Source organism: Bufo bufo, chromosome 3 (genome assembly GCF_905171765.1).
Source record: "Bufo bufo chromosome 3, aBufBuf1.1, whole genome shotgun sequence".
Lineage (NCBI taxonomy): Eukaryota > Metazoa > Chordata > Amphibia > Anura > Bufonidae > Bufo > Bufo bufo.
The window spans coordinates 681,096,867-681,115,612 of NC_053391.1; the positions used below are offsets into that span (position 1 = coordinate 681,096,867).

General features: G+C 47.9%; 1 protein-coding gene across 1 annotated transcript in view; it reads right to left on the minus strand.

The window, feature by feature from the left end:
- Positions 1-18,746, minus strand: part of ACER3 (alkaline ceramidase 3) — a 43,274-nt gene that overhangs the window by 19,288 nt on the left and 5,240 nt on the right. The window contains exons 2-3 of the mRNA XM_040426429.1: positions 1,695-1,805; positions 1,444-1,496 (exon numbers count right to left, since the gene is read on the minus strand). Coding sequence (XP_040282363.1) covers positions 1,444-1,496; positions 1,695-1,805 — 164 coding nt within the window. The remainder of the gene's footprint in view (positions 1-1,443; positions 1,497-1,694; positions 1,806-18,746) is intronic.

Consider the following 18,746-nt stretch of genomic DNA (forward strand, 5'->3'; position numbering starts at 1 on the left):
CCTCCTATGTACAAGAATATAACTACTATAATACTGCTCCTATGTACAAGAATATAACTACTATAATAGTGCTCCTATGTACAAGAATATAACTACTATAATACTGCCTCCTATGTACAAGAATATAACTACTATAATACTGCCTCCTATGTACAAGAATATAACTACTATAATACTGCCTCCTATGTACAAGAATATAACTACTATAATACTGCTCCTATGTACAAGAATATAACTACTATAATACTGCTCCTATGTACAAGAATATAACTACTATAATACTGCTCTTATGTACAAGAATATAACTACTATAATACTGCTCCCATGTACAAGAATATAACTACTATAATACTGCTCTTATGTACAAGAATATAACTACTATAATACTGCTCTTATGTACAAGAATATAACTACTATAATACTGCTCTTATGTACAAGAATATAACTACTATAATACTGCTTCTGTGTACAAGAATATAACTACTATAATACTGCCTCCTATGTACAGGAAAAAAAAATACTATAATACCGCTCCTATGTACAGGAATAATGCTACTATAATACTGCCTCCTATGTACAAGAATATAACTACTATAATACTGCTCCTATGTACATGAATATAACTACTATAATACTGCTCCTATGTACAAGAATATAACTACTATAATACTGCCTCCTATGTACAAGAATATAACTACTATAATACTGCCTCCTATGTACAAGAATATAACTACTATAATACTGCCTCCTATGTACAAGAATATAACTACTATAATACTGCTCCTATGTACAAGAATATAACTACTATAATACTGCCTCCTATGTACAAGAATATAACTACTATAATACTGCCTCCTATGTACAAGAATATAACTACTATAATACTGCTCCTATGTACAGGAATATAACTACTATAATACTGCTCCTATGTACAAGAATATAACTACTATAATACTGCTCCTATGTACAAGAATATAACTACTATAATACTGCCTCCTATGTACAAGAATATAACTACTATAATACTGCTCCTATGTACAAGAATATAACTACTATAATACTGCCTCCTATGTACAAGAATATAACTACTATAATACTGCTCCTATGTACAAGAATATAACTACTATAATACTGCTCCTATGTATAAGAATATGACTACTATAATACTGCTCCTATGTACAAGAATATAACTACTATAATACTGCCTCCTATGTACAAGAATATAACTACTATAATACTGCTCCTATGTACAAGAATATAACTACTATAATACTGCTCCTATGTATAAGAATATAACTACTATAATACTGCCTCCTATGTACAAGAATATAACTACTATAATACTGCTCCTATGTACAGGAATATAACTACTATAATACTACCTCCTATGTACATGAATATAAATAATTTTATACTGTAGGGGAAGTAATCTGTCTCTGTTACCTGCATTTCGTACTGCAGTGTCATGTGGAAGCACCAGGATCCTATCCCGACAGCTGGAAGACACAAGATTGCGGTAAGCATTAGATGTACAGCGATATGGCGCTCTATATAGACTTCCATACATGGATGGGCTCCATAGTCTATAGGGACGGTTTATATGGACACTGCTTCCCCCCCCCCAGCACTCTCTGCCCTACTGCATATATGCATGCTGGGAGTTGTAGTTCTACAGCTTCGTTCATTCTACTCACCTGCTAAACCCAGGTAGGCGACCAGGTATCTGGTTTCCAGCCTGTTTTTAACCACTTGAGTGGCGCCATAGATGGGAGGTAGGATCATGATCAGGTTGCTGACTGTGTTCCCTGGAGAAAGAAAATGGGAAGTTACTAATTACGCCGTGTACTCTGCTGCATTGCATTGTGGGAGATGTCTTTTATTTACATTAGAGAACTGGGAAGCATCAGATATAAGCACTACAACCCCCACCGTGCACACACTGGGCAAAATGGCATTAGAACTGGGCAGGCTTGCCATTCAGCAGTCTGGGAAAGATGGGTGACAACCCTGTAGGAGTTGTAATGGCAGCATGAGTGGTTGTCACCCAGCTTTCCCAGAACCATTAAGAAGAATCATGAAATTAATTTGTGAAGTCACACGCTGCCACTGATGACCTTCGCTGGGCGGCAGGACACAAGGTCGGAGTAGGCGTCCAGACCTGACATTGTGTAACAGTATGTACAGGGATGAAGGAGTTGTGTAGTTTTCACACTGGCCACTAGAGGTCAGCCCTCTGCCGAACAGAACTTCTCATTTTACAGCCTGCAGCAAAACAGAGCTGCGCGCCATAGAACTGGTGGGCACCAGCTGCTCCTGACATCCAGCCGCTCCTTCATCAGGTTTCACAACAGTCAGTAATTACATTTTATTAAATCTTGTGTCTAATGGTAATTAGGGGTGTGTCTGAAAAATCTGAACTCTGAGGGGGGAGGGGCTGCAGATTAAATGACTCTGGGATAAATTTTTAATTCCTGTCTGTCAACCTGAGGAACAATCACACCCTGTGTGTGTGAGAATTAGTAATTCCAGCTCCGCTACAATGTCCAGAGGGGGAGGCTGCTGCTTGCTCCCCATGCTTTACACTGCAGCTTCTCTCTATTACAGCACAGCTATGCGCAGTGACTACCGTTTAGCTGCATTCTCTATAGGAGTCTGGGGGTAGTCTGAAATAGGCCATCTGTCTCAGTGACTGCTGCTATGACCATCCCCTTGCTTTACACTGCTGCTTTGCTCCATGATAGCACAGCTATGAGCAGTGACTTCACAGTAGCTGCATTCCAGGGGCCTGAAGTATTCTGAAAATGGTCACCTGTCTCATCAGTGACTGCTGCTCTGTCCCTCCCCTTGCTTTACACTGCAGCTTTGCTTGTTAAAGATTGGTTGGCTCCATCCCCTTCACTATTGGTTGTTTAGAACCTTTAAAAAAAAAAAAAGTGAGGGGGGGAATCACCACAATGAAAAGGAGGATAGGGAAGGCAAAAAGTGTGTATATATGTGTGTGTGTGTGTGTGTGGGGGGGGGGGGGTCCTATCTGCGACAGGGCCCCATTTACTCTATGTGCACCAATAGTCTGTGGCCCTATTGGCTACATGGGAGAGGAATATGTGCTTGACATGTGTGTAACTTTATCCAAGGGGAAGGACCCCTGTTTGTTTCCCTGCTGTTATTCCTCCTGGAAATTTATGACCACAGTAAGAACTGGATGTTACGAGTTGGGGGGGGGGGGAGGGGAGAGGAAGGAGGGGGGGGGGGGGTGTCCCTAGACACTCTGACATCATCCAATCAGTGCTGGCAGTAACCGACTGTGTCCATTTACACATAAATTACCAGGAGGAATAACAGAGGAACGGGCAGAATTACGAGAATAGATGCTCCAGAATTGTTATTTCGTGTTCGAATTTACTAAAACAGACATGGACGCCGGAGACCCCCTTGAAGTGACAGGTATAGTGGTGTGACCAGGTCAGCGGAACAAGGCCCTGGCAGGGGTCATTACACACATGAGCGAGCGTCCCGCTACAAGCTCCTCACGAGCTGCATACATACAGAACATAAAGCCTACAGACACTTCAAGGGCAAGTAAAGGTAAGTTGTTCTCTTCCCCAAACTGTAGTTCTTCCTTCTGTGTGTCATTGCTCCGCACAGGAGCTGCATACACAAAACGGTATTATATATATAAATATATATATATATATATTTTTTTTTTTTAAAGTAGCGAAGGGCCTGCATTTTTTCCCGCACTATTAAATAAGGTTGCGTCTCTTTAAGGATTGGCTTATTACTCGAGGCTAAATTCAATCCGTACACACCCCGAGGATTAGAAGCACTCCGCGGAAATAGAAGCTTTGGATCGGGATCAAACATTCGGGAAGATGTTTACCCAACATGAGAGGTAAGGAGGCCGGAACGACCGCGCTGCACCTGTACACACAGAGCACAATGGAGGCATCTGACAGCACGACACCTCAGCCCGCAGCGCAAGTAGGGGCAGCGCCCCTGACCTGTACGCAGATGTGGGCACAGGTTGGAAATAATTCAGGATAGGTCCCCAATATCAACTCCTGGTGCCCCAGCAGGGGTCCCAGCACTCAAATGGGCCCTGTGGCCCCTTCATATAGCAAGCAATGTCAACCCAGAAGATAGCACACCATATATTTTAGACATCTGTCAGGTGACTGCTCGTTCACCCTCCTCCTATCCCTATACACCTGCATCCTCAGCCGGGAATGCCTGTGTTCTGCAAGCTGCTGCCAGAAACCCATGGTGGCCACTGTACGAGTCATGTAGTACCACAATGCACTGAAGGGAGGCGCTACAAGGCATCCGATTGGTGCATGGACTTCAGTTATACGGGCGCTTTACTACTGACATGCCCATGCTGATTGGCGGAGTCTTCACTGGACTCTTTTGCCATAGTAGATTGAAGGCTGTTATATGGAAACCATCAACAAGCAGGCCGGTTGATACTGAATGTGCTCTAATGTTGACATCACATTCACATACCAGATGCTCATCAAAGATAGTCCAAGGGTGCCCAACCTGCGGAAACCGTGTGCGGATTACTGCTAAAGGAACGTGCCAAGCAAAGACATGTCCATCAATGGCAGCTTGCTGACGGTTTCCTTGTAGTAACAGATTTGCCTACACTACACAGCAAGACCAAAATTAAAAATAAGGGGAAATATTAGAGAGCCTGGATCTTGTATTTTATGACTACGAGGCCCCTCTGAATGGGATCTTCTGGGCAGTGACTGCAGAATAGACAAGCGGGGCGGCACAGGCTCCGGGACCGGTGAGCGCTGATAAGATGGAAGGACATGGTGTGACCAGTGGATGACAGAAGGAGGGACAAGGTGCAGGTTTTTCGCGCAATCGATCTTGGCGGTACAATTGTTCGGCTGTACGTTGGGAACAGGCTGGGCGTGGATGAGAGCTGAATAATCGGACACTTGTGTGGCGGCGCTCCAGCCGCCCCGCTCACACTCGATGCTCCTCATCGGCGAGGAGCCGGCTCTGGGACAGGCCATCCGGGTTAATATTTCGCCACAACTGGCCTTCTGCCGGCCCTGCTCTCCTGATCAATATCCGGACCTACCTCCCCCACAGTCAGATGTTCCAAATGTATCCTAGAAATCTACTGGGATCAATGACCTACTATTAATGTACAGGCAGAAAAGAGGAAGGCCCCCCACATACTCCAGAGCTGCACTCAGTGGAGCACATTTACTAACAGATTTGCGACTATTTTAGGCGTAAAATAGTCAAGAGTCCCTTTTTTTAAACCGGCCGTGAAACAATATTTAGTCGCTTGGCCGGTTTACGCTGTGTCTGCCAGTTAGGCGTGACGGGGGCAAGACAAAAGGGCGATCCCGTGACTCCAGCATGGGTAAGTTTACGAACATTTACACCTGGAAACAGGCGTAAATGTTAGCGAAAAACTACGCCAGCCAAGCGCAAGGTCTGCCACAGATGTACCTTACTAATGACAAGACGCATGCCTCATCATAAATTACACAAATCTAACAACAGACTGGCGTAAAAAGGCGGTAAATATGCCCCAATACTCTGCTGGTGAAGTCACTGTGTACATACATTACATTACTTATCCTGTACTGATCTTGAGTTACATCCTGTATTATACCCCAGAGCTGCACTCACTATTCTGCTGGTGAAGTCACTGTGTACATACATTACATTACTTATCCTGTACTGATCTTGAGTTACATCCTGTATTATACCCCAGAGCTGCACTCACTATTCTGCTGGTGAAGTCACTGTGTACATACATTACATTACTTATCCTGTACTGATCTTGAGTTACATCCTGTATTATACTCCAGAGCTGCACTCACTATTCTGCTGGTGCAGTCACTGAGTACATACATTACATTACTTATCCTGTACTGATCCTGAGTTACATCCTGTATTATACTCCAGAGCTGCACTCACTATTCTGCTGGTGAAGTCACTGTGTACATACATTACATTACTTATCCTGTACTGATCCTGAGTTACATCCTGTATTATACTCCAGAGCTGCACTCACTATTCTGCTGGTGCAGTCACTGTGCACATACATTACTTATCCTGTACTGATCCTGAGTTACATCCTGTATTATACTCCAGAGCTGCACTCACTATTCTGCTGGTGCAGTCACTGTGTACATACATTACATTACTTATCCTGTACTGATCCCGAGTTACATCCTGTATTATACTCCAGAGCTGCACTCACTATTCTGCTGGTGCAGTCACTGTGTACATACATTACTTATCCTGTACTGATCCTGAGTTACATCCTGTATTATACTCCAGAGCTGCACTCACTATTCTGCTGGTGCAGTCACTGTGTACATACATTACAGCGCCCACCCCAGATTTAGGGGGTGGGCACTGGGGTTGTAAACATTTGGGTTATATTTATGCTATTTCAGTAGACTGTCGCCTCTTGTCCAGCAGATATGATGAGGAGGGCGCTCACTTCGACGCATTCACTTTCTAAAGATTTTCTAATGTCACAGATAGGATGCAGTTGTAATAATAGGCACGGTCACAGCTGTAGGTGTGGCGCTGTTGCTGTGAGTCAGCAATTTCACACCTCCGGAGCAGCCTGTGAAGACGACCTGTGGATGTAACCGTTGTCGCTGACTACACGGCACATATTTCAGAATAACCCCTGTATTTCAATCCTGGAAATTCGTATCAAGTAATAAAAACAAGGAACTTCTTGCTTTTGGCAGGAAACATAATAAACTGCAGCACAATGGGGGGCGCTGTGGGAAGTCCGGCCTCAGGAGATCTCAGCCTGACCTGCGTTATCAGGGAGATAAACTGAGCGCCATACTACTCCCTGCGGCAGGGGCAGCCGTGCAGGGGCAGCCGTGCAGGAAACATTCCAAACTGTTACATTGTTTAAAATAATAAATAAATAAAAACTGAAACATTGTCAGTGCATATGTATTCACCCCCTTTTGCTAGGATCTGGTCTACTTCAGAAATCACATCATTTGTTGAATGAAGAGCGTAAAAAATAAAGTTTTCATTGTGAAAAGTAGTAAAAAAAAAAAACGACATGTATTTGGCATCGCTGTAATCGCACTGACCCAGGGAGTAAAGTTATGTTATTTTTTGCCACAAAACAAATGCTGAAAATATTGTCCTATTGTAAACACTCCGTTTTTACAGTATTGCTGTCCCCCCCCCCCCCCCCTCAAACAATTAATCAGTAAGTCATATGAAACCCTAAACAGAGCCATTAAAAACTACAACCTGTCCCACAAAAAAACAAGCCCTCATACGGCTACATAAACCGAAAAAAAAAAAAAAAAAAAGTTATAGCTCTTGGAATGCGACGATGAAAAAAAATGAAAAAGGCTACTTGGTCACTAAGGCAAAAAACAAAAAAAACAGGCTGGTAAACTAAGGGGTTAAAAAGTTTTTTCTTTTGTTGAACCGAGACTCCATTCCCGAGTTATGATGCAGTTTCTTAATATGCAAATTAGCCCTTTGGTGCAATGAAGGCATCACTGTTGCTCTTGGTGCACCCAAGCTTTGCTCATCTCTTTGACCATCCCCTCACCCGCTGCTTTGATTGACAGGAGCAGTCAGTGGCCAAACACTGAGGGAGGAGCTGGCCGCAGAAAGGAGCGGAGCTTGGGTGCAACAAGAGCCACGGTGGCGCCCTTATTGTCTGTGGGACCCGCACCTATATCAAGAACGGGGGGCCCCGAAAGTGGTGGAGAACGCACTGCGCATGCGCAGCGGCCCTCCATTCATTTTCAATGGGGGCCGCTGAAAATAGCTGAGCGCTGGTTCGGCTATTTCCATCAGACCCATAGAAGTGAATTGGAGCGGTGGCCGGTCCTGCACCGTGCGCTGCCGTCCCATTCACTTCTACTGGGAGAGTGCTTGGTGGTGGCCGGATCGGAGTCCTGCAGCCCCCCCCCCTGTAGTTAACACATTGGTGGCCAGTGCGGCCGCCCCCCCCCCCTCCCCTGTAGTTAACTCGTTGGTGGCCAGTGGGCCCCCCTCCCTCCCCTGTAGTTAACTCGTTGGTGGCCAGTGGGCCCCCCCCTCCCCTGTAGTTAACTCGTTGGTGGCCAGTGCGGCCGCCCCCCCCCCTCCCCTGTAGTTAACTCGTTGGTGGCCAGTGGGCCCCCCCCCTCCCCTGTAGTTAACTCGTTGGTGGCCAGTGGGCCCCCCCCTCCCCTGTAGTTAACTCATTGGTGGCCAGTGGGCCCTCTCCCCTCCTAATTCAAATCTCCCCCCCTATCATTGGTGGCAGCGGAGAGTACCGATCGGAGTCCCAGTTTAATCGCTGGGGCTCCGATCGGTAACCATGGCAACCAGGACGCTACTGCAGTCCCGGTTGCCATGGTTACTTAGCAATTTGTAGAAGCATTATACTTACCTGCGAGCTGCGATGTCTGCGTCCGGCTGGGAGCTCCTCCTACTGGTAAGTGACAGATCATTAAGCAATGCGTCACTTACCAGTAGGAGGAGCTCCCGGCCGGACGCAGACATCGGTGCTCGCAGGTAAGTATAATGCTTCTACAAATTGCTAAGTAACCATGGCAACCGGGACTGCAGTAGCGTCCTGGTTGCCATGGTTACCGATCGGAGCCCCAGCGATTAAACTGGGACTCAGATCGGTACTCTCCGCTGCCACCAATGATAGGGGGGGAGATTTTAATTAGGAGGGGGAGGGAGGGGAGAGGGCCCACTGGCCACCAACGAGTTAACTACAGGGGAGGGAGGGGGGCCGGCCGCACTGGCCACCAATGAGTTAACTACAGGGGAGGGGGGGGCCCACTGGCCACCAATGAGTTAACTACAGGGGAGGGGGGGGGCCGACCGCACTGGCCACCAATGAGTTAACTACAGGGGAGGGAGGGGGGGGGGGCTGGCCACACTGGCCACCAATGTGTTAACTACAGGGAAGGGCTGCCCCCTGCTGCCTGGCAGCACCTGCCAGGCAGCAGGGGGCAGTCATGTACACAGTTCTTTTAGTATATTCTAACCTGAAGCGTCCCCATCACCATGGGAACGCCTCTGTGTTAGAATATACTGTCGGTTCTGAGTTTTCACGAAGTGAAAACTCAGCTCTGAAAAAGCTTTTATGCAGACGGATCTTCGGATCCGTCTGTATAAAAGTAACCTACGGCCACGGATCACGGACACGGATGCCAATCTTGTGTGCATCCGTGTTCTTTCACGGACCCATTGACTTGAATGGGTCCGTGAACCGTTGTCCATCAAAAAAATAGGACAGGTCATATTTTTTTGACGGACAGGATACACGGATCACGGTCTCGGCTGCAAAACGGTGCATTTCCCGATTTTTCCACGGACCCCTTGAAAGTGATCTGATCGGCAGGGTGTTGGGGTGTCAGATCAGCTGCTCCGGGGAAGCTCTGCCGCTGGGAGTCGACTGTGGAACTACACAGCTTCACCCATTGCATAGCGGGTGGACCCGGTGACCATTGACTTCAATGGCAGCTGCGCTGAAGTTACCAGCTGCGTCCACTACACAATTGATGCAGCCAGGGAGTTTAGGCTACTTTCACGGATGCGGATCTGTCTCACAAATGCATTGCAACACTGGATCCGTCTCTCCAGTGTCATCCGGAAAAACGGATCCGGTATTTATTTTTTACATTTTTAAAGGTCTGCGCATACGCAGACCGGATCTGTCAGTGCGGCAATGTTAATGCCGGCACTAATACATTCCAATGTGAAAAAATGCCGGATCCTGCATTCCAGCAAGTGTTCCGTTTATTTTTTTTATTTTTTTGGGGGGGGGGGGGGGGCGTAAATAAACCCAGATAAAGAGGGAGCTATGCCCTGCAGATCATCGCATCTGTGGCAGAAGCTTTTCTTAAAGGGCCAGTAATCCTACAAGTTGCAGACCCCATTCTCCCCCTAAGTGACACCTGTATGCGCTTTATATAGGACCTTTTAATTTCAAGATCTCTGCTTGCAGTCAGCGAGTAGAATCATTGCTTTACATCCAGAGACTGAATATCCACACTGACAGGGACTGTAATGGTCTATTCACAAGTCGCAGTCCTATCGTGTCGGCTTTTCTTCTTCCCAGCCCTGCAGCTGAAGAGCTATCAGACTCCCACTGTAAACTGGAATGTTTCAATTCACTGACAGCAAGCAGCGACAGAACCAGGAAGAGTTGTATTTTACAGCTCCATGACATTCAGATTCTCTTACGCAACCATCAAGTCAAAGGAATAGGGTGCATCACCCACACGTCAGACGGAGGGTCTCAGGAACAAGACCCTTCAAAAATCAGGCTTGAAACTGGGGAGCAAGATAATAGGGGACAAGGGCAGAGCTGAAAATCGGAATAAGTCAACTTCAGAAATTATCTTTGTAGAGGTCAGAGAGCTCCAAACCCCCTACGTAGATAGACATAGGTAAATGATAAAATGTTGTCTGCCTGCAGTTGCCACTAGAGGGAGCTCTCCCCCTAGTGGAGGCTGCAGGAGGCCAGCAGGTTATCGTACAACTATGTCTATGGAGGGGATTTGGAGCTGTGAAGAAACGGACATCACAATTGATACTTCACTTAGTGCATGTCTAAGGGCTGGTGCAGTGTCTGCCGCCATCTTCCACAGTGTAGCATGCCCTCACGAAGACTGGTGATGGCGGGCATGTGCAGGTAGGTGTAGCCGTGAGCTAGAAAGGTGGGGGCACTGAACGCCACATGCAGCAGAGGACGGATAAGTGCTATCGCCGTTCACATGTAAATGATCGGTCTGTTATACAAATGAGGACACGAGGAGATGGGAGTGGCTGTGGCGGCTCCATATTAGTAGATGCCGGGGTTCTGCCCCTCACATCCGATGGAGGCATCTTGTGAGGCTCCTCGAGCGCGCTGCCTTCCATACCTCGTATCACACGACCAGTTCTCCCACCTTAGTGTGTGCATTCCTCAAAGCCCCAGCGAACCTGAGCAGCAGGTCTGCCCTGTATTCTCACTGCGGGCCCCTAACAGTACAACTAGCCCCTGCGAGTATGTTATCCACCACTGCCTTATGTACACAGTGACTCCACCAGCAGAATAGTGAGTGCAGCTCTGGAGTATAATACAGGATGTAACTCAGGGTCAGTGCAGGATAAGTTATGTAATGTATGTGCACAGTGACTGCACCAGCAGAATAGTGAGTGCAGCTCTGGAGTATAATAGAGGATGTAACTCAGGATCAGTACAGGATAAGTAATGTAATGTATGTACACAGTGACTGCACCAGCAGAATAGTGAGTGCAGCTCTGGAGGATAATACAGGATGTAACTCAGGATCAGTACAGGATAAGTAATGTAATGTATGTACACAGTGACTGCACCAGCAGAATAGTGAGTGCAGCTCTGGAGTATAATACAGGATGTAACTCAGGATCAGTGCAGGATAAGTAATGTAATGTATGTACACAGTGACTGCACCAGCAGAATAGTGAGTGCAGCTCTGGAGTATAATACAGGATGTAACTCAGGATCAGTACAGGATAAGTAATGTAATGTATGTACACAGTGAGTGCACCAGCAGAATAGTGAGTGCAGCTCTGGAGTATAATACAGGATGTAACTCAGGATCAGTACAGGATAAGTAATGTAATGTATGTACACAGTGACTCCACCAGCAGAATAGTGAGTGCAGCTCTGGAGTATAATACAGGATGTAACTCAGGATCAGTACAGGATAAGTAATGTATGTACACAGTGACTCCACCAGCAGAATAGTGAGTACAGCTCTGGAGTATAATACAGGATGTAACTCAGGATCAGTACAGGATAAGTAATGTAATGTATGTACACAGTGACTGCACCAGCAGAATAGTGAGTGCAGCTCTGGAGTATAATACAGGATGTAACTCAGGATCCGTACAGGATAAGTAATGTATGTACACAGTGACTGCACCAGCAGAATAGTGAGTGCAGCTCTGGAGTATAAGTACCAGTACGTGGTAGGCACTCCTTTAGAGCACTGACCACCTTGACATCTCTGTAGACTGAACGCAGTAATAATATTAATACAAGGCAGGGATGCAGAAACCAGCTGGCGCATGAAAGACGCCCAGAAACCTCCACAGAGAAGATCAGAGAGAAGGAGACATTAATCAGCACATGGGAGGAAAGACTGAATCAAATCAGATAAGGGAGGAACTCCGCTGCCAGGTACAGAACAGCTTCACATCTGCCGATCAGCTCTGGCGGAAAAGTCCAAGTGCAACTTATGTCCTTCTATTAGCCGACCACAAGACCTGTGCCCTTATTCCAGTCTTCACATCACAAATTCCACTAATCCGACCCCAGTGGTCGGGAAAAATCGGGATTGTGAACAGAGTCAACCAATATGGCGGCACTTTTGTTATCACTTGTACCAAAAAATTAAATAAAAAATAAAAGTACCAAACGACTGTAGGTACTTCGAATGTACTACTATTACTACTGACTATTTTAAGTCATCCCCTTTAAGCAATTAACTAAGGCAAAGTGCAGCTTCCGGCAGATCCTGGCTGCTGAAGTCATAAATGGAGCGAAGACAAGGCCGTTATGATAAGAGAGTGCTGAGTATTCTAGGTATGCGGAGGGAGAAGGAGCAGCGCCGCCAGAACTTCCTCTCCGGGTGATTACGGAGAAATCCAATATGCAGGGATTTTTTTATTTTTATTAGAATTTATTTTTTATTTGATTGTGATCCTTTGACCGTTTTATTACGCGGTAATGCTCGTGTATTCCGCCTGTCACTTTTCTGCCGACAGGTGGCCGATCTGGTCTGCCGTGTACCGTCAGCACCCCAGGATCCCATGGCAGAGGTGCCTGTGGGCTTACAGAGGGTGCTGCAACCAGTGCGGAACGTGGCATCTGAGGGGTTAAAACAACCGGGGATCAGAGTCCTTTCTGATCCCGACCTTTCGCAGACAGGTGTACGTTACAGCTTCCGATGGCGTGGGCACAACTCCCGAGACCGCACCACGCATTTATGGAGATGTGAAGCTACTACATGGCGGGCGGCCGGCGCCGTCAGTGCGTGCCTGTGTGCGGAAAGGGAAGCGATTAAAAGGAGTTTTTTGGAAATAACGTGTAATTATTACATTCAAAAGAACGTGCCGTGTTTTGCGGTCCAAAATTGCGATTGGGATACCAGCCGTGTGCGTTCCGCATTTTGCGGGGATGCACAGGGCCGGCACGATATAGAAAACGCCTATTCTTGTCCGGCATGCTCTATAGTTTTTGCGGGGCCGCGGAAGGGAAATACGGAGTGTGCTGTCCGCATCTTTCGCCCCAATGCAATGAATGGGTCCGTACGCAAAATTTATACGGACGTGTGAATGTACCCTAATGAAACCCTGGACCTGTAAAGGCTCTGGACTTTATAACTGACAGCAAGTAGAGATCTTGAAAATGGTGCAGAATAGGAACGCAGTCTGTTAGAGAGCTGCAGAGCTCGAGGTGTTGATCGATGGGGGAAGGGGTGCAGAGACCCCCACCTATCGCTAAAATGAAGGGGAAGCGGTGCTCAGCCAAAGTGTGCAGAAGTCAATACTCACAGGGTGGCGGGGGAGGGGTGGACCTTGTACCCAGACGAGTGGTGACAATGCAGGGATGGGCACTTTTATCTGTGGGGTAATGAGGGAAGGGGACGCCAGTGGCAGCATCACCGGGTGCTTCTGGCTACTGTAATGATTTACAGACGTTGCCAGCCGCATGTGTAAAGCATGGAGGACGCTTCTATACAGTGCAGATCTTAAAAGCAACATTGCTCTCCCACCAGTGGTTGCAACACTACAACTCCCAGCATGCCCTGACGACCTGCGGGTTTTGGAAAGAACAGCAATAAAGGGTGGGCCCCTTTTTGGAGGACACAGGGCTGTAAACATTGCCGTTGCCATGACTACAGCTACCATTAAAGGATTGTACAGTATCCCTTGGATACATTGTAGCAGCACTGGTTGCTAACGGCAACTCCTGTATTCTGCAGTCCATAGGAATCCCCCAATATACTGCCCCAGCAGAACCAAACACCACAGTGCAGCACAATATACCGCCCCAGCAGAACCAAGCACCACAGTGCAGCACAATATACTGCCCCAGCAGAACCAGACACCACAGTGCAGCACAATATACCGCCCCAGCAGAACCAAGCACCACAGTGCAGCACAATATACTGCCCCAGCAGAACCAGACACCACAGTGCAGCACAATATACTGCCCCAGCAGAACCAAACACCACAGTGCAGCACAATATACCGCCCCAGCAGAACCAAGCACCACAGTGCAGCACAATATACCGCCCCAGCAGAACCAGACACCACAGTGCAGCACAATATACCGCCCCAGCAGAACCAAACACCACAGTGCAGCACAATATACCGCCCCAGCAGAACCAGACACCACAGTGCAGCACAATATACTGCCCCAGCAGAACCAGATACCACAGTGCAGCACATTATACCGCCTCAGTAGAACCAGATACCACAGTGCAGCACAATATACTGCCCCAGCAGAACCGGATACCACAGTGCAGCACAATATACCGCCCCAGCAGAACCAGATACCACAGTGCAGCACAATATACTGCCCCAGCAGAACCAGATACCACAGTGCAGCACAATATACTGCCCCAGCAGAACCAGACATCACAGTGCAGCACAATATACCGACTCAGCAGAACCAGACACCACAGTGCAGCGCAATATACCGCCTCAGCAGAACCAAATACCACAGTGCAGCACAATATACTGCCCCAGCAGAACCAGATACCACAGTGCAGCACAATATACTGCCCCAGCAGAATCAAATACCACAGTGCAGCACAATATACCGCCTCAGCAGAACCAAATACCACAGTGCAGCACAATATACCGCCTCAGCAGAACCAAATACCACAGTGCAGCACAATATACCGCCTCAGCAGAACCAAATACCACAGTGCAGCACAATATACTGCCCCAGCAGAACCAGATACCACAGTGCAGCACAATATACTGCCCCAGCAGAACCAGACACCACAGTGCAGCACAATATACTGCCGCAGCAGAACCAAATACCACAGTGCAGCACAATATACCGCCTCAGCAGAACCAAATACCACAGTGCAGCACAATATACTGCCTCAGCAGAACCAAATACCACAGTGCAGCACAATATACTGCCCCAGCAGAACCAAATACCACAGTGCAGCACAATATACTGCCCCAGCAGAACCAGACACCACAGCACAATATACCGCCTCAGTAGAACCAGACACCACAGTCAGAGGTCACGCTACATTTTTTCTGGAAGAGATTTTTGAGGAGTATTTTTAGCCGATGAGGAGTAGGAAAGTTACAGTAAGGGTCCATTCACATGTCCGCAAAATGGGTCTGCATCTGTTCCGCAATTTTGCGGAACGGGTGCAGACCCATTCATTTTCAATGGGGCCAGAATGTGCTGTCCGCATCCGCATTTGCGGATCCGCACTTCCGCAATACGTGCTCCCGTTTCCGCAAAAAAATAGAACATGTCCTATTCTTGTCCGCAGTTGCGGACAAGATTAGGCATTTTCTGTTATACTGCCGGCGATGTGCGGTTAGCAAATTGCGGAATGCACATTGCCAGTGTCCGTGTTTTGCGGATCCGCAGAACACTTACGGATGTGTGAATGGACCCTAATTCAAATAGTTAAAGGGGTTCTGCAGTTTTATTTAAACTGATGATCTATCATCCTCTGGATAGATCATCAGTTAAAAAAAACAAAAAACCTGTAGAACCCCTTTAATACGTAGACCTACATAACATTAAGGGGTTGCTATTTATGCAGGGAAACCATTACTAGTATCTAGAACTGTCGTCCATGCATAAATAGCAAATTTAGACAATTTTAAATTTAGCTGACATCATAAACTAAACATAAGACCACGGCCACCTATACAGTGCCACCAGTTCTTGCCTTTATCGATGTGAGCAGTAGACTCCTTAGTCATTCCTCCAACACCTAAAGCTGGGGGCACTGTTACCCTCAGCGGAAATGGAGTTTAGGGGCAACTTGGTACAAAGCACCGCGCACATGAGGGCTTCCTCCTCTGCAGCGGTCTCAGATTGGATGCTAATGCTATGTAGGCTTAGGGTGGCACAGAGGGCTCTGCAGGGTCAGGATGGCACAGTATGAGGCTATGTAGGCCTAGGGTGGCAGAGAGCTCTGCAGGGTCAGGATTGCACAGTATGAGGCTATGTAGGCCTAGGGTGGCAGAGAGCTCTGCAGGGTCAGGATGGCACAGTATGAGGCTATGTAGGCCTAGGGTGGCAGAGAGCTCTGCAGGGTCAGGATTGCACAGTAGGAGGCTATGTAGGCCTAGGGTGGCAGAGAGCTCTGCAGGGTCAGGATGGCACAGTATGAGGCTATGTAGGCCTAGGGTGGCAGAGAGCTCTGCAGGGTCAGGATGGCACAGTATGAGGCTATGTAGGCCTAAGGTGGCAGAGAGCTCTGCAGGGTCAGGATGGCCCAGTATGAGGCTATGTAGGCCTAGGGTGGCACAGAGGGCTCTGCAGGGTCAGGTTGGCACAGTATGAGGCTATGTAGGCCTAGGGTAGCAGAGAGCTCTGCAGGGTCAGGTTGGCACAGTATGAGGCTATGTAGGCCTAGGGTGGCAGAGAGCTCTGCAGGGTCAGGTTGGCACAGTATGAGGCTATGTAGGCCTAGGGTGGCACAGAGGGCTCTGCAGGGTCAGGTTGGCACAGTATGAGGCTATGTAGGCCTAGGGTAGCAGAGAGCTCTGCAGGGTCAGGTTGGCACAGTATGAGGCTATGTAGGCCTAGGGTGGCACAGAGGGCTCTGCAGGGTCAGGTTGGCACAGTATGAGTCTATGTAGGCCTAGGATGGCACAGAGGGCTCTGGAGGGTCAGGTTGGCACAGTATGAGGCTATGTAGGCTTAGGGTGGCAGAGAGCTCTGCAGGGTCAGGTTGGCACAGTATGAGGCTATGTAGGCCTAGGGTGGCAGAGAGAGCTCTGCAGGGTCAGGATGGCACAGTATGAGGCTATGTAGGCCTAGGGTGGCACAGAGAGCTCTGCAGGGTCAGGATGGCACACTATGAGGCTATGTAGGCCTAGGGTGGCACAGAGAGCTCTGCAGGGTCAGGATGGCACAGTATGAGGCTATGTAGGCCTAGGGTGGCACAGAGAGCTCTGCAGGGTCAGGATGGCACAGTATGAGGCTATGTAGGCCTAGGGTGGCACAGAGAGCTCTGCAGGGTCAGGATTGCACAGTATGAGGCTATGTAGGCTTAGGGTGGCACAGAGAGCTCTGCAGGGTCAGGATGGCACAGTATGAGGCTATGTAGGCCTAGGGTGGCACAGAGAGCTCTGCAGGGTCAGGATTGCACAGTATGAGGCTATGTAGGCTTAGGGTGGCACAGAGAGCTCTGCAGGGTCAGGATGGCACAGTATGAGACTATGTAGGCCTAGGGTGGCACAGAGAGCTTTGCAGGGTCAGGATGGCACAGTATGAGGCTATGTAGGCCTAGGGTGGCACAGAGAGCTCTGCAGGGTCAGGATTGCACAGTATGAGGCTATGTAGGCTTAGGGTGGCACAGAGAGCTCTGCAGGGTCAGGATGGCACAGTATGAGGCTATGTAGGCCTAGGGTGGCACAGAGAGCTCTGCAGGGTCAGGATGGCACAGTATGAGGCTATGTAGGCCTAGGGTGGCACAGAGAGCTCTGCAGGGTCAGGATGGCACAATATGAGGCTATGTAGGCCTAGGGTGGCACAGAGAGCTCTGCAGGGTCAGGATTGCACAGTATGAGGCTATGTAGGCTTAGGGTGGCACAGAGGGCTCTGCAGGGTCAGGTTGGCACAGTATGAGGCTATGTAGGCTTAGGCTACTTTCACACTTGCGGCAGAGTGATCCGGCAAGCAGTTCCGTCGATCCGGCAAAACGTATGCCAACTGATTGCATTTTAAGACTGATAAGGATCCTGATCCTTCTTACAAATGCATTACAAGAACGGATCCGTCTGCCTATGGACAAACGGATCTGTTTCGATTTTTTTTTCGCATTTTTACCGGTCTGTGCACCCGGCATTCCGGTATTTTGAATGCCGGATCCGGCACTAATACATTCCTATGGAAAAAAAGGCATTCAAGCAAGTGTTCAGTTTTTTGGGCCGGAGATAAAACCGTAGCATGCTTCGGTTTTATCTCCGTCCTGATCAGTCAAAAAGACTGAACTGAAGACGTCCTGATGCATCCTGGACGGATCGCTCTCCATTCAGAATGCATGGGGATAAAACTGATCAGTTCTTTTCCAGTATTGAGCCCCTGTGACGGAACTCTATGCCGGAAAAGAATAACGCAAGTGTGAAAGTACCCTAAGGCCCCTTTCACACGGGCGAGTATTCCGCGCGGATGCGATGCGCGAGTTGAACGCATTGCACCCGCACTGAATCCGGACCCATTAATTTCTATGGGGCTGTTCAGATGAGCTGTGATTTTCACGCATCACTTGTGCGTTGTGTGAAAATCGCAGCATGCTCTATATTCTGCGTTTTTTTCACGCAACGCAGGCCCCATAGAAGTGAATGTGGCTGCGTGAAATTCTCAAGCATCCGCAAGCAAGTGCGGATGCGGTGAGATTTTCACACACGGTTGCTAGGAGACGATCGGGATGGAGACCCGATCATTATTATTATTTTCCCTTATAACATGGTTATAAAGGGAAAATAATAGCATTCTGAATACAGAATGCAAAGTAAAA